At 42.1% G+C, this 20,624-nt stretch overlaps 2 protein-coding genes across 8 annotated transcripts in view; both read left to right on the top strand.

Moving 5' to 3' along the window:
* LOC129837617 (myelin basic protein-like) overlaps nucleotides 1-1,350 on the top strand; it is a 31,718-nt gene extending 30,368 nt beyond the window's left edge. The window contains exon 3 of the mRNA XM_055903918.1: nucleotides 1,056-1,350. Coding sequence (XP_055759893.1) covers nucleotides 1,056-1,348 — 293 coding nt within the window. The 3' untranslated portion in view covers nucleotides 1,349-1,350. The remainder of the gene's footprint in view (nucleotides 1-1,055) is intronic.
* Nucleotides 1,350-20,243, top strand: LOC129837618 (myelin basic protein-like). 7 transcript variants are annotated; one of them, XM_055903924.1, is made up of 7 exons: nucleotides 1,350-1,574; nucleotides 13,827-13,919; nucleotides 14,329-14,355; nucleotides 14,677-14,706; nucleotides 16,166-16,240; nucleotides 16,467-16,485; nucleotides 18,594-20,243. In XM_055903924.1, exons 1-6 carry the CDS (start codon nucleotides 1,461-1,463, stop codon nucleotides 16,467-16,469), a joined length of 342 nt encoding a protein of 113 aa, XP_055759899.1. In that variant the 5' UTR covers nucleotides 1,350-1,460; the 3' UTR covers nucleotides 16,470-16,485; nucleotides 18,594-20,243. The 7 variants fall into 7 exon arrangements, with proteins under 7 accessions (XP_055759899.1, XP_055759897.1, XP_055759900.1 ...); XM_055903922.1 differs by having other exon boundaries at nucleotides 1,461-1,574; nucleotides 16,157-16,240; XM_055903925.1 differs by lacking the exon at nucleotides 14,677-14,706 and having other exon boundaries at nucleotides 1,461-1,574.
* Nucleotides 20,244-20,624: the final 381 nt, after the last annotated feature.

Genomic DNA, 20,624 nt, shown 5'->3' with positions numbered 1-20,624 from the left:
AGGGAACGCTGCACTGCATGCCTTGTGCTCCGGGAGCTAGCTAGCATGCTGGCTTCTGTCAGAAGGGGATAAGTTACAGTTAATGCCGTAGATCTCAGCGTCACACTGATGGCCATAGTGTCCGTTCGCACATGTGGAAAACAAATGGAGAAACGTGTGATTTAGCGTGTCAGCGTCGGACATTCAATGACAAATGACTGACCTAGGGATATGAGTACCACCCTGCATCCCACTGCTGGCCTGGCTCTGAAGCTAAGCAGGGTTGTCCCTGGATGGGAGACCAGATGCTGCTGGGAGTGGTGTTGAGGGCCAGTAGGAGGCACTCTTTCCTTATGGTCTAAAAAAATATATTTCCCAATGCCCCGGGGCAGTGATTGGGGACATTGCCCTGTGTAGGGTGTCGTCTTTCGGATGTGACATTAAACAGGTGTTCTGACTCTCTGTGGTCACTAAAGATCCCATGGCACTTATCATAAGAGTAGGGATGTTAGCCCCGGTGTCCTGACTAAATTCCCAATCTGGCCCTCATACCATCATGGCCACCTAATCATCCCCAGCCTCCAATTGGCTCATTCACCCCCCCTTCCTCTCCCCTGTAACTATTCCCCATGTCATTGTTGTTAATGAGAATGTGTTCTCAGTCAACTTACCTGGTGAAATGATTCCTGTACAGGAATGTGGAAATTATGCCATTATCGGGCTTGTGGTGGGGGTTTGGGGAAGGATGTGTGTGTGCTATGTTACTTTTATACAGTATTATAACTGTAAGGAACTTTTGGCTTGGACTGAGGGAGGAGACACTGAAACCGTTTTGATAGTACTGTAGGTAATGACCCTTGCTAACAATGTATGGTTTTCCCATGTGCAATAATCTCCTAGCTATGTATTTGATCTGTGTTCTAGATCTATTACAGGGCATGTCACTCTGGATCCCTTCTCTGTTGAGTTTCTCTGGCAGGAAGGGCAGGGTCTTGTCAAAGGGACTCATTGTGCAGGGCCCTTGTGCGCCATGCAGGCCCATAGTCCAATAGATAACCCTTGTTGTTTCTGCGCAGGCCTGGGCGAGGCAGATGTGAACCCGAACAATGGCTGCCCCTCTGAGAAGGCGGCGGCGGTGACTGACTCCACGGGCGCTGAGGGGCCCAACAGCTATGAGGCCAGCACAGCTGATGCTGACGATAGCGCCGTGCCACGCCCCCACCTGGTCCGCCTCTTCTCCCGAGATGCCCCGGGCCGCGAGGACAACACCTTCAAAGACCGCCCTTCTGAATCGGATGAGCTGCAGACCATCCAAGAGCACAGCGGAGCAGGATCAGAGTGCGGTTCAGAGGATCAGGATCTAGACTAAGTTTGTTTCTTTGCCCTCCTTTCTCGCTCTCAATACCCCCTTCGCTCTTACCTGAGAGACCGAACCCCACTTACAGAGATACTAGCAGCATTACCCAACCCTAACCACCGACATGGCAACTGCAAGCTCCTCTGGACTGTCTAGCCTGGGAAGGAAAAAGAAGGCCCCTGGCCTTATGGATCAAATTGGGAACTTCTTTGGAGGGGACAAGAAGAGGAAGAGCAAGGTGAGGAAAGGAGAGAGTTTGATTTGTTTCAAAGATACACCTTTAAAGTACCATGGTTCATTTTTGTGTTCAGTCTTCATTTGACGAACTAATGTCTGACTTATGGTTTTGGCAGATTGTGATCTGCAAGAATTTGTCACGAGTTTTTGTTTCAATTTGCTTAGATTTGATGTCTTTTTTCTTGTGATGTACCAAAGTTTATGACATTCTCCTGAAATGTGCTTATTTGCGAATGAATGGCATTGAAAGCTACATTTAGACACTGGATAACTGATTTGGGTGTGGTTTGAGATTAGTGTAGCGCAAAGAGGCTTTGACTTAAAGTCATTGGAATAATTGTTTTGTGATTGTTAGTACCACAAAAAAATTGTATTTAAAATTGTATATTTTACATTTTATTTCAGTTGGAGCTTCAAAGCATCTGTGCTACTTATATGGTCATAGTTGTGGTACAGTACAAGTGAATGATTGAATTGATCCATTTACGTGTGTGTGTGTGCGTGTGTGTGTGTGTGTGTGTGTGTGTGTGTGTGTGTGTGTGTGTGTGTGTGTGCTTTCATTCCAAATATACTGTATGCTTAACTCATAAATATATCTAAAACTGGAGCCATTTTAAAGTTGTGTATCAGGTATTTTTAAGAGAGAGTAATGATTCGGGAGATTTCATGGGGAAAATTGTAAGAAATGTCATATGTCAGCACCCTTACTTGGATGTATTTTGGGAAAGACTGTTATGATTGGTAGGCTAACAATTTACCTGATTTCTGAGTCTTTAGTTGTTTGCCATTTTAACTGTGGATAGTCCATGGTGGGGAACTATAACCTAAATGCCTTGCATGGACCTCCATCGGGTGTGGAGAGAGTCTTCGACTAGGATTCTCTCACTCCTTTACAAAGACAGCTCTAGCCCATAATATTGTACATAATCCAACATAAATAATATAATATACTAAAGAGTAGGAGAACCCATTTATCTCGGCTAATCCTTATCCTATATGGGTTTATGTAGAATTCAAGATGCTGCGTTGTGTAGTCGGAGTTCAGATAATATATGTCATTTAGAGGACGCTTTCATCCAAAGCGATTTACAGTCATGCGTGCATGCATTTGAAGTATGGGTGGTCCCGAGAATTGAACCCACTATCCTGGCGTAGCAAGCGCCACCTGGACCCAGATGTGTGTGTGGATAACTGTTGCGGTACAGTGAGAATAGTTGAGCCCACATTGCCTTGTTTGTCGCGCTCTCTCTGTGATGTGCTAAATGCTAAATCCCAAAGCCTCTCCTTTGAGCTGGTGACAAGGGATGTAGATAAGTTGATATGGCAACGCAGTGCAGTGCACATTTCAGTCCGCTTGGCACTGTTTGTGTATCATTTGTCACCTTTGGAAGCAGAGGAAAGTCTGAAACAAAACGTACTGTATATTTGAACAGTTATGTGTTTAAGTTGGTACAGTGTGTTGAAGAGAGAGTTCAAGTCCAACTCTGTTATGTTGTCCAGCTCTGTTTCACTCTGGGGATTGGGAGTGAATTCCTCATTGGTTCAGAGAGGAGAATGGTAGTTTGAGATGGTGATCCAATAGGTTGCAGAATGTGGTCTGAACTGTCTCAACAATATGCATTCTCCCAAGCCTTATAACAACTTCAGAGAGGACAAAAATCTTTTGCCTTTTGCATGTTTTAATTAAATCCCAGATCAAAGTAATTTTAGCAATTTTTGTTTTTCATTTCGGAATGATTTGGTTGTGTGCGTTGTAGATCAGATTCTTTCACATTTTAAACATCATTGAAATGTACTGCTAAAACATCTGTCACGAGTGAAAATGTCAGTGTTTTGCCTGTCAAAATTGAATGAACAAAATGATTGTAAAAAGAGGCAGTATTAGCTTTTTGGTTTTTATCTATTTTATCTATTTGTTTGAATTTCATTGTCACCTCTTTCTGTTCTTTCAGGAAATGGTATGTTGTTTTCTACATCAGAGTAGTGGAGTTGCCTTCAGATGTGTGATAAGTGTTTGTAATTCAAATACATGATCCCTAACTCTCTGTTGCCTCGGGCAGAATATATATATTTTTTCTGCACTGATCAAAGTTTAAAAAAGGATAAACATATTTAAATAAAAAATTAAATAAAAAATAAAAAAATGTATCTTCAAGGTCCAAAGTAGCCGTTTAAAAAAAAATCTAATATCAAATCATTTCTGGGTAACAGTCAAGTACCTTTTTACTGTGATTGTTTTCAATTAAAATGGTCAAAAGAAACAAATTGCTTCTTAGCAAAGAGTAATTTCTCAAGCAAGAATTTAGCTAGGACTATGTGGGAGTGGTCTGAGTGGGGAGGGGAAAACGAGCTGTTATTGGCAGAGAGGTTTGGAACTCTTTTTTTATTGGTCTATTAACTAATTGACTGCCTGGTAGTCCCACCAAAACAGGCTTACATTTCAGGCTGTCTTTTCAAACAGCTCTTACACTAAAAGGGAATTGTCATAATTTTCACATTTTCACAGTATTATTCCAGCCTCATAGTGTGGAAATATACACTGGGTGTACATTAGGAACACGTCCTTTGGAGGGTGGACTATTCTTGATACACACGGGAAGCTGTGTATCACACCAAACCGGTGTGCCTGGAACCTACTACCATACCCCGTTCAAAGGCACTTCAATCTTTTGTCTTGCCCATTCACCCTCTGAATGGCACACATACTACAATCCATATCTCAATAGTCTCGAGGCTTAAAAATCCTTCTTTAACCTTTTACTGCAGTGGGCTAAATCAGGGTCAGTGTTTTTTGGTAATCTTAAACAAATCTATTTTGACAAAAGTATACACCTCACACACATGGTTATGGGCTTAAAGAAAAGAAGACACCTGTACTATGTCAGATATAGAGTTGGAATGTATTCAATTTTGAGTTTGCATCCCAATATTACACTTTATATACGTCACAGAGGACTGAAATATAACAAAACCGTTTGACATAAACACCAGATTTGCAGCTTAATTTTTTTTTTTTTTATAATAATAAATTTATAAAAGATTATGAATAACATTTCACCCATGAGGCCACTACGTAATTTGACTGCAGGAAAGGGCTACTGTTATTGACAGATATGAACGTTCACTGTTCAGCCATGGATCCTTTTACAACCTGGAATTAGCTCTTTCTGTTGTACATACTTGTCTTGGTTTAACCTTTTATTTTTTTTATCTTTTCATTAGTTGATTCTGGTTTGAAACTAGTTCATGGGAATCTGCATGGTGACGTCATATTTATTTTAAGAAATTAGAAAGATATCACCAAAACGAAGACAAAACTGGTTTAACCTCAGGAACTAAAGCCAATTTCTTACCTGTCAAAGCTGATTGGTAATCCGTATTATTCAAAAAGGGGAAGACCTTATTAGACTAATTTGATGGATAAATGAGTGTCTATGTGCAGTCACCATGAAACTGAACTCCATGACAGCAAAATAAGTCAATTTAAGTGCTGGGTCTATTGAGTAACTTTATCAGAACTAGGACCCGATAGCCTGAAGAATGTTAAAAGTACAGTACAACAACAGTTTATGATTCAGAACCCAAAAGGTTTTGCACTCATCCTTGGCATGAGTACCAGTCTGTTTGTGCCATCATGCCAAACATGTCAACAAAATGTTTGCGTGACAAGGAGTGGCATGATAGCAGAAGCAGACTGATACCCAAGCTAACTCAACCCCAGAGTCTTGGCCAAAAGCTTCTAAGAGCTGAACTCCTCCCGCCAGCTAGATGGAGCACCGCTCAGGTTCACTGGTGTCTTTTACCCCGACCTGGATCAAATACTATCTAAAATCATTTCAAATGCTTCAGCTGGGCTTGATTGAGCTTGCCTGGCGCAATGGAGCCAATAGAGTAGTCTCAAAAGTGAAAACCCTGCCCATCTGGAACTCAAGGCAGGCTAAAGCAGACGCTAAAAGTATTTTAAGGAGTTCAAATAGTATTTGAACCCAGTTCTTCCTTTACCCAGTCAGGAACTGTGTTTGTGTGTGTGGGAGTCTGTTTGATCCCAGGGTGGATCCATGGATCCTATTCGCTGATCCCTTTTGTAATGCTTTGAGCTATCCGACTGATGCTTGTAATTTTGTTTATATTTCCTGTGAATTGTAATGACCAACATCTGATCCTGTTCTGAGCGTTTGGATAAATGGCTTGATTAAACTCTCTTAACAACACCCACCCTGAGCAGTGTTTTGTTATGCTTTTGTATTGCTGTTGTTGTTATTATGTAATGTCACTTTTGTTGTGATGTGAATTTCATTAATCTGATGATAGTTAGGGGATTGAATAAATAACTATGTTTAATTGTTACCAGATTTAAATGAATCATGTAACAACTAATTGATTAGGAATTTGGGGCACCACGGAAGTAGTTGTTTAACGAGTTACCATCTCCCGAATTAAACTCAAGAAGATATAAGTTATATATCCATAACAGTCACTTATTAATCATTACCTCATCAGTTCTCATTCTGAACAGTCGTTGCTCATTATTCAGTACTACAAAAAGTGGTTTAATCATTTATTTACTAACTAACTAAATAATAACACAGAATATACACTTACATGAGACAAAAGTCCCTAGTAGACTGACCAGATATGATGGCTTGTTACACGTATGGAGAGAGGGTGGGGAAAGAGAGAGAGATAAATGGGACATTTTTCTGGTCTGGTAGGTGAGGTTAAGTTGAGGCAAAGTTCTAATCATTCCCCACATATAGCTAACGCTCCATGCTTTACTGGTCTGGTAGGTGAGGTTATCTTCTGATCTAGTGTTGAGGTTGAGAGTTTCAGCGTTTCCAACCATTTCAACATGTGGACCATGGTCTCTCTTCTTTTGGTCGAGTATGTTACATCTTAGCGAGTCCTTTTAAGCACTCTGGCCAACGGGGGCATTCCGTCATACTGACACGAACTCTGACCTCACTAGGGGCGTGGCTACTCACTGTGCACAGTTTATATGAAAAACAATGATCTTATTAGAAACTAAAATCACATCCCTGTCTTAACAAAAATAGTTACATCCATTTTCATATCACATAGACAACATATTGGATGGAAACTTGACAGCCGAAGGGGGTTTCTTTCCTAAGTTACGGTATTTGGTTCATACAGTTTTTAATAACTTCACAAAATCAAAAGCAGTATGACATTCGTTTTCTACATCTACTCATTGACCATTTCCCACATTCGGATGTTAGAAATATTTGTTCCAAAGTTCACCTTTTGGACGTTAGAGTTTTGGGCTGGCAGAAGTCTCTTTAGACAAAAGACGTTCCAATCCCAATACTAAAGGGTAGAGAGAGAAAGTACCCCCTCTAGAGATTTATAGCAGGGTGTGAAGGTGACCATCCAGCAGCTCCCCCTCTCATCTCTGTGGGAGAGAGAGAGAGGCCTGGTTTCTGTCACCCCCCACCCGTCTGATCTGCCCATTCTGATCCTCAAAGGACAGTCATGACACTTTTAATAACCCTCCTCTGATGCAACACTACGGTGAATGTCCTTCTAACAATTCAATTTCGATCCAGTCGAGCTTGAGAAGTAACCTCTCATGCTGGGCTGAGGTGGTCAATGCTAGGAATAGCCAATGGGAGAAGCTGGCCTAGTTGAAGAGGGAATGGAATGTACATCATCAAACTATTCCCATTTGTTTTGTCTTTTCACTTCTTAAGTGGATAAGACCACACTCTGCAGTAACAGCACACTTGTCTAGATGAGGCTGGGAGAAGTGTGGTGTAAGTAGCTTAATTAAGTAGTTTAAGGCCATGTAAAATGTGGGCTAATGTCTTGCTTCTTGGATGAAAGAACTAGAAGGTACACCGACATTGACTGATACCCTGGTACCAGATCTGTCTGCGCTTTCTTAGCCAACTTCTATAATTGTTGTCATGCCAAACAGTCTGGCCTCACCTCAATCTCCATATCTGATCATGCTGTCATTGATGGGCACAGTGAGAAGTTAATCATGTTTGGCATGACAGTGACCATAGGATTTGGCAAGACAGCATTAACAGATCTGGGACCAGGTTAATATGCTGAATTCTTTCTTTTGGAAATGCCTCATGACTTTTTTTCAACTGAAAATTATATTTCAGTCACATTAGTATTTTATGCTTTTTTAAATTGAAAGTATTTTTTGAATTGCTTTTTAATTGAACATCTTGGAAAGCTTATCAAGATACAGTAAATCAGGATAAAACAACAGTGTTTATTTCCTGTTTTCATTTTGTGTTCATTTTGTGTTTTGTGCAAAGGGGCAAATAACAGCTATTTTCAAAACCAACCGGAATACAAAATGAAAACAAGAAAGTCTGTCTCACTTTGTCTGTCCCACGTTTTGGAGACCTCTAGTGAAGTATTTTCATGCTACTTCTCATTGAATCCATTAGATGTTCCTCATGGTCAAAAAAAATGAAAGAGTCAAGGAGTCAATGCTACCTTGTTCTTAATTTGTAAATGTGTATATTTGACCAAATCTAAGACATTAATAGTGATAGCCAGAGTCAAGTTAAGTCAAGTGTTCGTACTTGAGAGTGAAACAAGGACAAGAAAAACAACCTGAACTTTCTCTGAGCACTACATTTATTTGACTGTGGTATAGTTGGTGTTTTGTTTGTTTTAGGATCCAGAGTTGATGAGGAGTGTAGAGTATACCTACTATTACCCTACTTTCACCTGGCACTGTAAGACAAGCACTGTCAAATGTCAAGAGCTAGGTCTACTAGATGTCTGGTCCAGTACCCTGGTATTGGATGGTAAAAGAACCAGTTCAATTATGGTTTACTAGATTGTAGTCCCCAACTTTGTCTTGTTATTTTTCATCAGTGTTAGAGAATGTTCTAGAGCTCCACTGCTTTCTAATATGACACTTTGTTGTAAACTGTCAACCCCCTGAGGTAGTTGTCCAATTCCTGCTAGCTTCTCTTAAATATTTGGAGAAGTTTCAGCAAAGAGACAACCAAAGAGGTCATCTGGCAAGTACTTCAAAAAGTCTGTCCAGCTGAGACTACGAACTGTTACAGTAAATTTCACTCCAAAGGAGTCAGTCAGTGGCTAGTGGATCTGCAGCCGGTCAGTCTTATTAATCAATCGCCAAGTTGTCAGTTATGACACTGACGGACAATCAAATCCAAGTCAAATGTAAAGCTGTGATGGATTGAGGACTATATAATAGCACTATATATACAGTTGTAGTCGGACGTTTACATACACCTTAGCCAAATACATTTAAACTAAGTTTTTCACAATTCCTGACATTTAATCAGTAAAAATTCCCTGTCTTAGGTCAGTTAGCATCACCACTTTATTTTTAGAATGTGAAATGTCAGAATAATACTAGAGAGAATTATTTATTTCAGCTTTTATTTCTTTCATCACATTCCCAGTGGGTCAGAAGTTTACATACACTCAATTAGTATTTGGTAGCATTGCCTTTAAATTGTTTAACTTGGATCAAACGTTGCGGGTAGCCTTCCACAAGCTTCCAACAATAATTTGGGTGAATTTTGGCCCATTTCTCCTGACAGAGCTGGTGTAACTGAGTCAGGTTTGTAGGCCTCCTTGTTCACACAAGCTTTTTCAGTTCTACCCACAAAATTGTCGATAGGATTGAGGTCAGGGCTTTGTGATGGCCACTCCAATACCTTGACTTTGTTGTCCTTAAGACATTTTGCCACAACTTTAGAAGTATGCTTGGGGTCATTGTCTATTTGGAAGACCAAGCTTTAACTTCCTGACTGATGTCTTGAGATGTGGCTTCAATATATCCACAGAATTTTCCATCCTCATGATGCCATCTATTTTGTGAAGTGCACCAGTCCCTCCTGCAGCAAAGCACACCCACAACATGATGCTGCCACCCCCGTGCTTCATGGTTGGGATGGTGTTCTTCGGCTTGCAAGCCTCCCCCTTTTTCCACCAAACATAAGAATGGTAATTATGGCCAAACAGTTCTATTTTTGTTTCATCAGACCAGAAGACATTTCTCCAAAAAGAACGATCTTTGTCCCCATGTGCCCCCAGTTGCAAACCGTAGTCTGGCTTTTTTATTGCGGTTTTGGAGCAGTGTCTTCTTCCTTGCTGAGCGGCCTTTCAGGTTATGTCGATATAGGACTTTTGTACCTGTTTCCTCCAGCATCTTCACAGGGTCCTTTGCTGTTGTTCTGGGATTGATTAGCACTTTTCGCATCAAAGTACGTTCATCTCTAGGATATGGAACGCGTCTCCTTCCTGAGCGGTATGACAGCTGCGTGGTCCCATGGTGTTTATACTTGCGTACTATTGTTTGTACAGATGAACGTGGTACCTTCAGGCATTTGTAAATTGCTCCCAAGGATGAACCAGACTTGTGGAGGTCTACAAATTTTTTTCTGAAGTCTTGGCTGATTTCTTTTGATTTTTCCATGATGTCGAGCAAAGAGGCACTGAGTTTGAAGGTAGGCCTTGAAATACATCCACAGATACACCTTCAATTGACTCAAATTATGTCAATTAGCCTATCAGAAGCTTCTAAAGCCATGACATCATTTTCTGGAATTCTCCAAGCTGTTTAAAGGCACAGTCAACTTCTGACCCACCTGAATTGTGATATACTGAATTAGAAGTGAAATAATCTGTCTGTTAACAATTGTTGGAAAAATTACTTGTGTCATGCACAAAGTAGATGTCCTAACCGACTTGCCAAAACTATAGTTTGTTAGCAAGAAATTTGTAGTGTGGTTGAAAAACGAGTTTTAATGACTCCAACCTACGTGAATGCAAACTTCCGACTTCAATTGTGCATAATTTTAATGTAGGGTGCATGGATGTTTCACCTATTGTGGGTAAGATCTGTTTATTTGACAGTGGGCAGTTTGTGATTTGTGTCTGTCCACAATAACTCACACACTGTCCCAATAGGATAGGATGTAGTGATCACTCATATCCTCCTGCTCCTTAGTAAATAATACATTATTACAATTCATTTATTCCAGAATAAATGATTGACCGTGATCCATTTCTGAAGGAGTCGGAGCGTCCAGGTTTGACCTCCAGCACCTCTGAGGAGAGAGGTTTGACAGTAATTAAATCCTCAGGGAGGAGGTGTCCTATGAGTCCTGAATACTGTCTCTAGCTGGGTCTAGGTGACCTTGTTCTTCACTGCAGGAAACTTTTGGTCACTATGACATTAACATGACGGTGTGATCTGGTGTCATATCCATTCATGACTCCACTTCTAACTTATGGCTGTTGTCATGATAGAGGTAACTGATTTAATACCTCTGGATAACAGGCTCTATGTCAGAGGTGAAACGACACTGACGTGTTAATGGGATAGTGAAGTGTCAAATGAAGAGCAGCTCGCTGAGTTTAGAGAATGTTGAACGGGCGTCCATTGTTGTGTAAATCCAGTCATGTATGTTGAGGAGGAAACGGGATTTGCAGCTTTATGGAAGTTGGATGACAGTGTGGTGCGTTTGTATTGTTTTTCGCTCCCGCTGTGGAACGAGCACAGCTACTTTGTGAAGTCTGAATTGTGGCCAAATAACAATGCGCTCCGTGCCTGGAACACACACTTACCTCTCGTACTCTTCAAACATCAAACAGAGAGAGGAGACCGTTCCCCCCCCCTCCCTGCGCAGTAATCCCCCGCTCGGCTCTATCCTGAAAGGACCCCCCTTGAGTCAGAATAGCGTTGTCCTTTGAACACTCTTCTTGTGTTTTGGTAATACTATACTGACAACGTTCAGTGCAACATGTTTCAGTGAAGGACATGTGAAGTTCATAACTGAATATTGTGATCCTTCTTTACAAATAAATCAAAACGGATTCTAAATTCAGATTTGAGGATTACTCAATGTAAAATAAGGTAAAGTAGGTGTTAATAATATATATATTTTCAGAACTATTGCCTGATTCACTGATGCATTTTGAATGACCTTTTACTCCTGTCACAGGAGGCTGCTGAGGGGAGGACAGCTCATAATAATGGCCGGAACAGAGCAAATGGAATGGCATCGAACACCTGGAGACCCTGTGTTTGATGTATTTCATACCATTCCACTGATGCCACGCCAGTCATTACCACCAGCCCGTCCTCCCCAATTAAAGAGCCACCAACCTCCTGTGACTCCTAGAGTCATAACAATTCCACAGAACAATACTTTCCAAAAACTCTGAATCAGCTAAAATCTTGAAGGTTTTCTCAAGCTGCCAACATCATGTAACATACAATAGTGTATAATTGTTGGTCTAGTTGCATTATCTGAAGACAACGCATGGGTGTGAAGGTACAGAGAAACCCGCGGCAACACTCTCTTCACATCTATTCCTCTTTTACTAACTCCTTGCCTGTCTTACCCCTGTCTTTCAATGTCTCTCTCGCTCTACTTCTCTCCCTCCACTCTCTGACTTCCTCTCCCTAACTCTTTCTCTCAGGCCGCTCAACCTCTGGAACTGTATTTAGTGGGAACATGACTGGAACTTCTGATGTGTGTTGTACCTAACATTGATGTCATTCCTAATCAACGGTGGACAGGGTTCTGCATCCCAAATGGCAATCAGTAATGAACCCCTAGAACTGCATCCCAAATGACACCCTATTCCCTATATATTACACTACTGTTGATGGGCCCTGGTCAAAATGGGGATGGGGTGTCATTTGGTACGCACCCCTGTTGTCTCCATCTTGGTGACAGAGCTGCTGGGACACAGAAAGGTTAACCGTTGAGTCATCCAGTCACAGCTGTGAGACAGATCAGTTCCTCACAACAACCACAAGCGGTGGAATTAAATCACCTGTACCAGCTCCAGCACAAACCCAGCGAGCACTTTTTTGATTGAAAATAACTTATTTTCCACTTGTTCTCGACATCCATGCTACCTGGCTATTCTACTGAGCGTCATCTGTATTCGTAAATGTGTTGGATATTATCATCCACTACCAATAGGATGCGCCGCTTGGTTTGATAGATTCTAAATGACCTCTGGTCCTCCGGGTTAGATGCCTATTTATTGGAGAGGATAATGCTCATAAGAACAAACACATTTTCTATGTTAATGTGTTTGTTTCCTGAGGTCATTGTCTGCATGAGTCTGCATCCAACCATCCATCCATATATGGGCAGAAAAGACAGTGAATGAGATTCAATTGGAACCACTAATGAGTGTATTATATTGTGAATGATGTACAGGGGTGAAAGTTTGCCCTCTCATTTTGGTAAAGTTCTCTCATAGGGATAATCACAGGGATTCAGTGAGAGCCTCAGCCTCTCCACTCTCTTCACTTACTGACATTAATGGGGTTATAAAGGTCCCCTTGCTCTCACGCCACAAAATACCACAGAGAGAGAGGCACTCATTAGGAAGAAATGGGTTTCGCTATATCAAAGGATGTTATTCACAAACATATCCCTAAATAGCCAACCGGGAATAATCGGGGTTATTATTGAGAAAAGGACAATGAATCTTTTCAGAATCACACAATTTTAATTAAGGTCCCAGTTGTGTGCGCCTGGAAAGTACACGTTGAAGCATATTGTGAGAAAAAAAGGGGGATGCTGTTTATTCAAGTTCAAGAGAACGAGACATTGAGCTAATTTTGCATTCATCCCTATCCAATCCCCTGAAGATGTATCTGTCTGAAGTACAACTTAATTGCATTGATCTCTACTTAACTTCCCCTTCAACAGCATTTAGTGTTGATATTTATCACACTTTGCAAAAGAGCCAAAACTTTCTCCTACTGACTTTATTCATTTGTTTATAATTCCTTCATCCAGTTAGCTTTGAATGACTTATTTTCAGTTTGAATGAGTTTTGGATGGGCGATATCTGTGTACACCTACTTCACCTACTAGTCTGCTGTGAATGACTCGGAGAGCTTATCTCAGGTCAACCTGGGATGTAAGAGCTCCCCAGGTAGTCCATCCAGTTGAAGAAGAAGTCGTTCCACAGCCCCAGAAAATGTGCTTCCAGCATCCCTGGTGTTTGGCAATATGCCACCAGCTGTTTCCAATGGTAACACCTTTCAGGAGCTGGAGAGTGGAACCAGAGTAGAGCCTGGTCTGGTTCAGGTAGCACACTTTATTGTTAGGTTGTGTTGGGCTATATGTTTTCCCGCTGTGTCTTTATAATGTTCTTCCATCCCTCCCTCCGTTCCTTCTTCCATCTCTGATTCCTTTCCTTCTTCCATCCCTCCCTCCTTTCCTTCTTCCATCCCTCCCTCCATTTCCTCCAGGGTTCTTTCCGTGGCCTGTCCTCTCCTGTCAGACCTGCCAAGGCAGCCCCTAAGGGTGGGGAGAACGCTGTTGTGCGCCTCTTCAGAACGATCGTGAGTAAACGCATTTGCATAGTTTGCCTGCCACTGTTGATGTTTGACTTGATGATATGAGGGCGGCAGGTGGTCTACCAGTTAAGAGCAGGTAGCCTAGCGGTTAAGAGCAGGTAGCCTAGCGGTTAAGAGCAGGTAGCCTAGCGGTTAAGAGCAGGTAGCCTAGCGGTTAAGAGCAGGTAGCCTAGCAGTAGAAATAACTTTAGGCCAGTAAACGAAAGGTCACTGGTTCAAATCCCTGAGCCAACTAGATGGAAAATCAGTTGATGTGCCCTTGAGCAAGGCACTTAACCCTAATGGTCTCCTTTAAGTCGCTCTGGATAAGAGTGTCTGCTAAAGGACTAAAATGTAATGAGAAATACCCTCATCTATTGTATTTCTAAAGGTCTGTGTCACTCTCTCCCCTCAGGTGTCCCCTGCCCCTCCTAAGTCTAGGGTGAGCCCCATTTACCTTACTCTTTGTCAATATTGTCCAATTGAGGAGTTGAAGGTTGTTTTAGTCTTTGGATGGGATTGTGTATTTGTCTTTGTTAACATGTGATGTCACTGAACGTATGTCACTGAGTCTGTGCTCTCTCTGGTGACGCGAGCGTCTGCCTTACTCTGCTATGCTCTACCCTGGATGTGGACTCATCTCTTCTTTGCTGCACTGCCTTTGCTCTGAGTGATTAACTTTCCTCCCCTCACCCCTGTGTCTCACCCCTGCGTCTCACCCCTGTCTATTCCCTGTCTCTGTCTCTTACGTGTCCTTGTCCAGTGGACGGCAATGACTGCGAAACTAGGCCAGGTACGTGGTTAAACGCTACAGCTAAAGAAAACGAGGAGAAAAATCCCCGGTCGTTCTTTAAAACAGTATATTCTGTAGCCATTTTAAGACTTGAGAGCTTCTTGTAATCCAAGCATACATGCATAACACCCTCATCAGTTTTTCTATTTTATTAAATCATGTTTTGAGTGGTTTGGTTTGGCAAGCTCTCCGCCTCCGGCTCAATTGAATATCCAGTTCTTTACTTGCTGAAGTCGTTTTTCCCTTTCGGTATGATAACCAGCAACTTAATCCTGCTTTTTCTTATTCACCCTGCTGAATTTGAAGTCTTGGCCCCTGTGCGAGCGTGCATACATGTGTGTGTGTGTGTGTGTGTGTGTGTGTGTGTGTGTGTGTGTGTGTGTGTGTGTGTGTGTGTGTGTGTGTGTGTGTGTGTGTGTGTGTGTGTGTGTGTGTGTGTGTGTGTGTGTGTGTGTGTGTGTGTGTGTGTGTGAGAGAGTGTGAGTGTGAGTGTGTGTGTGTGTGTGCACATGCGTTTGTGTCTTTCTGTATGTCTCTGTGTGTGTGTGTGTGTGTGTGTGTGTGTGTCAGTGGTGGCTGTTGAGGGGAGGACGGCTCCTCTGGAATGGATTCACTGGAATTGTACATAGAAACCACATTTGAAACCATTCCATCGACTCCATTCCAGCCATCATTATAAACCGTCCTCCCCTCAGAAGCCTTCACTGGTGTGTATGAGTGCGTGGTGTGAGTGTGTGTGTGTGTGTTGTGGATGTTATGAGTCACACATAACAGCTAACATTGTCTGGGGGGGGGGGGGTGATAAGGGATGAGATCTTTAAATAACAGCGTGATAAGGGATGAGATCTTTAAAGCTCTTCTCTGAGGTAAGGGATCTTTAAATAACACTTTGAAGTGTTCCTCCCCAACATTTCATTCATCCTCGTGCATGTTTCTCCGAGTTCTGCGTGAACGGTTCCCAGTCTAAATCCCCCCCCTGTGAGAGTCAGAGCAGCCACAGCTCAGCTGTTACCGAGATGCAATTTCAAATGTTTGATTTAGAAAAGTGCTTAAGTGAAGCACTTCCACTTGACTCGGATTGATTTTTGCTCCACTGCTTCGACGCCGCCACGAATGAGCCACTTTTTGATCTAGGCTAGACTAGTTCAAAACTGTACGTACAATGTCACTCCGTGATAAGAGGCACTGACTCAATAGCCATCTTTTCTATAACCTCGTCACCGGCTGGCTTCTATCGTTTTCATGCAACATGATATTATCATTCTTGAAACAACCATGCAATACCCCACGTAAGATATGTACACATGATGCCGCTTTTTAGCCATTAGTAAATCATTTAGATGAACAAACAGAGAGATGAGCTGGCAAAAGCACACACTGACTGGGCCACCATGCTAGGTGACGACAACAATGTCTCCCGGTGTCTCACCTCACCCCTGCTCTCTTCCAGGGGTCTCAGAAGTCAACAGGATCCGCTAAGGCGAAGAAGGCCGGTGCAGGAGACAGCGGAACCCTGTCCAAGATCTTCAAAATGGTAAAGGAAAACGAAACCCATTTTAAAAGGGACAAAAACGCTCTGATCTGTCTTTGACATTTGTGTCCCTGTCTTTGACATTAACATAAAAAGGGAATATCCAATTATATAATTCCCTTTGTATGTTATTGAAACAAATTCCCGAATGTGCACTTGATTAAACCGATGGGGTCTTTCTTTCTCTTTTATTCCTCCCTTCTGTCTCTCTCTCCTTCTTTCACCTCAGTGATGATACCCACCATTCAGTGAGTAGCTAATGAGTCATGGGCGGCAATATATACTTACTCTTACTTGCTATGAATTTATTCAACGTTGATAGGCTAAGGTGACACCTTCCACTGCCTATCACACCACCAGCAGAATAACTGCACCTTGAGACAGCCTCTAGACAGTGATAATTACAGTGTCTGGCTGATGCTTTAAGCTTCATGCATTAAAGAGTGCAGTTTGATGTCAAAGGTAACGCTATTTTTGGCTTGATGCGGACATGCAGCGCCTAACATAATTGGCAGCTTACTTGCAGGCAGGGATCGTGCACCTGTGGGCCTACACCTGGCTGTGAAAAAAAGGGCTTCGAAACCAGCTTTAGGGATAGTAGTCTTGCTTACTCTTAATGGCTGTTCTAAGACCTGTGCTAACTGCAATGGGAGATGCTTAGCAATTACAATTGTGGCGTGTGGTAGCTTCGCTCACTTTGCCGATGGCTTACGCGGCTGCAAACACATCGTCAGGTAAGCCAAGCTGTTATGGAAGCAGTGCCTTTCATTCTTCCTACAACTAGGACATTGCGCTTTTAATTAGATTGACCATCTGGTTCATGCATGTGTGTACCAGGTACACTGTATGTGATACTGGGATGTAATACTACACAGACAGACTTATACAAGAGGTCTTTCTCCGACACAGTAGGCTACACATAAAGGCAAGGCAGACACACTTATTTACACTTGAGTGAATACTGAATGACATTTAGAGGAGCAGCATACTACCCCGGTGTGTTCATCTCAAACAAATGACTGAGATGTTTGAACAGAGAGTATACCATTAATATAGATATTTTTACTACAGTCTCTACTGTATCTTTCTCTACCTCTCTCTTTTGGTCTCCACCTCTGTCTGTCTCTCTCCTTCTCTTACGCTCTCCGCTTATCTTTCTCACCTCTCACTCTGCCAGTAGACTCACTTTCTCCTCTGAGTAGTGACTCGGAGAGCCCCTGCATTCTGAGAGGCTGTTGTTTGTTTGTTTGTCTCTCCTTGCGTCATCCATGGCATGGTGAATGCTAATCTCCAGGACATGCTCTGGAGGTCTCTGGCAGTTTTAATTACCCAGTCTGGCCCAAGCTTCAGATACAGTTATTTAATTAGGCAGAATAGGCACTGGGAGCTTATGTTCCCGTAGGTACAGTCAGTGCACTCACAATGATTAGCAAGGCAACCAAGCACAGTCATCTCCCTCCTACCATACAGGGGCCTACTTTTAAAAATGTTTAGAGAGTCTGTATATATCCACATGCTCCCTGCATAGGTGTCTTTGCTAGCTGGACTATGATGCATTATGAAACTAAAAGATGAAGACGATCAAATCTACAAATGTGTGGGTAAATAGTACACCAATCTTCTCTTGCTAATAGCTTGTTTCCCCACAATCTCTCTGCCTAATTGGCGCTAAGCTAAAGCCACCATCTCTAGCGCTTCTGATTACCGTTTTGTTTCATCATTATCTGGGGACGGACTTTTATTTCACGTTTTCCATTCTTCAGTTCTGTTACCGCATTCTAATTAGTTTGTTTTTCGAACCGATAATGATTTGAAACTCAAATTGCTGTAAGAATGGCTCAGAGCCTGGCACGTTTCCTCTGATCTCCTTTTGTTTCAGGAGATTTAAAAGGCTTTGTACGTTATGGATTATATTCATTCCAATAGTTCTCCCTAAAGAATTTTCTCATTTGTATAATCTTTGTTCCATTCCAATCCTCCCCTCTTTTTCCCACTTTTATATCCCCACGAGAAAATGCACAATCTATTCTTAGGGATCGAGCTTGGTGAACACAGTACAACACATCATTGATCAGTTTTGGCAACAACATGCAAATTAGAACTGGGAGATGTTTCTTTTAAGGGCATAGCCGAGAATTCACAAAATAAACAATTATGATCATACTGTAGGCCTAGAAGTCACCCACCTATTCTAACAAAACAATTCTACACAATGCTCAAGGCCACGTAGACTGTACGTCAATATACAGCTGGACATTTGTGTCCTATTTAGCAGGTCCTTTTAGTGAAGCATCGTTAGCGAATGACAAAAACAGTCAATTTCCTGATGATTATTTTGTCTCTCACTCTCTTGCAGGGCGCAAGCCGGACTGGGTCTCTACCCAAAAAATGAGGTCCCCTTTCAAGAGCACAAAGGCAGACGTCAAGAAAAGGGACACGAGTGGGGGAAAACAAAGAAGATAAAAGAACGGATCTTTGTCGACTCACACACACCTCTCCCTGCTTTTCTAACCCCTTCATTTTATAACTCAAATGCCTCCGCCACCGCACCTGGCTGGTAGATATAGCGACACAATCTGTGCACCCCGCCTTTGCTTCTCCCTCCCGCCTCTCCTGTGTAACCATCTTGGATGTGAACTGTTGCCGAAGTCATCGGACCCCCTCTTACAGCCTAAAGGACCCCTGTCGTAGCTCTACAGTACCTGTGTCTTCATTTCTATTTCTCTGTCTGTCTGTATAGAGTCGTCTAACAAAGCTGGCTAACTGGACCAGACCTGGCTGAAGTAGCTTAGGTCTAACTGACCTGGCCCTGACCGCTTGTGGTTGTGAAAGTGTGAACAGGTCTGGTTCTGGTTCAGAAACGAGTGATTATCTGTCTTGTCATGCTTGTCTTTGTCATTTCCCCCCAAACTCTCCCATTTCTGTACAACCTGACATGAATTCCTAGCTAAGCATTGTCTTACTCAGCTTGCATGGGTTGTTGCGATGGCCAGTTGGTCATGTGTTTGTACGTCTATCCTCCTGTATGATCAGTGTACGTGTCCTGTCTTAAGTGTTGCTGTCCTTCCATGTTTTTACATTAGGGTCTATGGCCGGCTGTGATCTTCGGTGCTAAAATGACATCGAGCTACTGAAAGTTGTTAACCTACTAAAAGTCTCTGTCTGTAGTATCCACTGAATTGTAGAAATCAATGGATGATGTTATCATTTCTAATGTTGTTTTCCTTTGTTTTTCAGTACATGTAGATTGATTAAGACACTAATGTGTATGGTATTGGGAGTTTCCCCATCCAGATATAACGGACATTTGTCTAAAGTGCACTGTTTTGCCCGTTGAAAAGCAGACGGACTGCTCTGAAACCAAACTCACGCTGGACCTGCTACAAGCATGGCATTTCCAATGTCAGGACAGATTCAGACCCTTTCCCCCATTAGTGTAGTCTCCTCCTGTCTTAAGCATCTCTTGCTTCATATATCTATCGAAGTGCTGCACAAAATAGGAATACAAAACAGCTAGCTAAACAATACCATTTCTGACTGCCAAAAACAATGTGCTGTGTTTACTCTGTGTGGATATTAACAACACCAACACTGTCATAAAGGTGCTCGTTATTTAACCGTGTAAAAAGCATAAATGTTACTAAAAAAAGATGACGAGGGATAGAGAGGAGCGTGGAGTTTGTTGACCAAGGTACGAGCGATGAGTTGCATGAACTGCTTATTACTGCCACTGTACTGTCCAATATCCTCACACCAGTCTTTCCTCCATTTGTTTAAAAAACAAAACGTGTGTAATCTGTAGTATACTCTGCCTGCCCCCCCCCCCCCCCCCCCCCAGTCACCCCTCCCCCTGTCTTGATGTGCGCGCTCGTTTTTGTATGGGTCCTGTGAATGAATGTAAATGAAACTCTTGAGACCCTCATTGTTGTATCGGTAATAAAAAGATGTACGACCAGCCACTTAATAACTTGAAAAAATAAAGGAATTAAAAATCATTAAATCGTTATGGGTCTCTGGTTGTGTTGTTTGATAGAAGTTTAAAAAGTAGTGTACACACATGCAGTAACTTGCAGGTGTAGGGTACAAGAAGTGATTAAATATTCAACTCTGTTGCAGAATCCATCTTTGTTTAGGTCAGGTCATTGTGTCATTTGAAGCAGACTCATGACAGAGCTGCATCTCACTCCTGGTTCCAAGAGTAATTGTGTTTGCTCAATAATTGTATAATCAAGGAGAGGAATTTAATAATGCCTCAATGTGGGGGAAGAGACATTTGTTTTTATAGAAGTTGAAAGTGGTCAGGCTTTTTCCATATGCTGCGAAAGTTTAATAACTCTGGGACTAATGAAAGAAAGAGGGTCAAAAATGGGGTTTGACTATGTGGCAA

Source organism: Salvelinus fontinalis, chromosome 38 (genome assembly GCF_029448725.1).
Source record: "Salvelinus fontinalis isolate EN_2023a chromosome 38, ASM2944872v1, whole genome shotgun sequence".
Taxonomy (NCBI): Eukaryota; Metazoa; Chordata; class Actinopteri; order Salmoniformes; family Salmonidae; genus Salvelinus; species Salvelinus fontinalis.
The sequence above is the reverse complement of the archived record's forward strand: the minus strand, read 5'-3'. Positions and strand labels throughout refer to the sequence as shown.

Excerpts from the sequence above, each read along its gene's own strand:
- LOC129837618 (XM_055903919.1), top strand. The coding sequence starts at position 1,461 with ATGGCAACTGCAAGCTCCTCTGGACTGTCTAGCCTGGGAAGGAAAAAG. Across the intron at positions 14,707-16,156 it reads TGACTGCGAAACTAGGCCAG|GGGTCTCAGAAGTCAACAGG; the intron begins GTACGTGGTTAA and ends GCTCTCTTCCAG. Across the intron at positions 16,241-18,593 it reads TGTCCAAGATCTTCAAAATG|GGCGCAAGCCGGACTGGGTC; the intron begins GTAAAGGAAAAC and ends ACTCTCTTGCAG.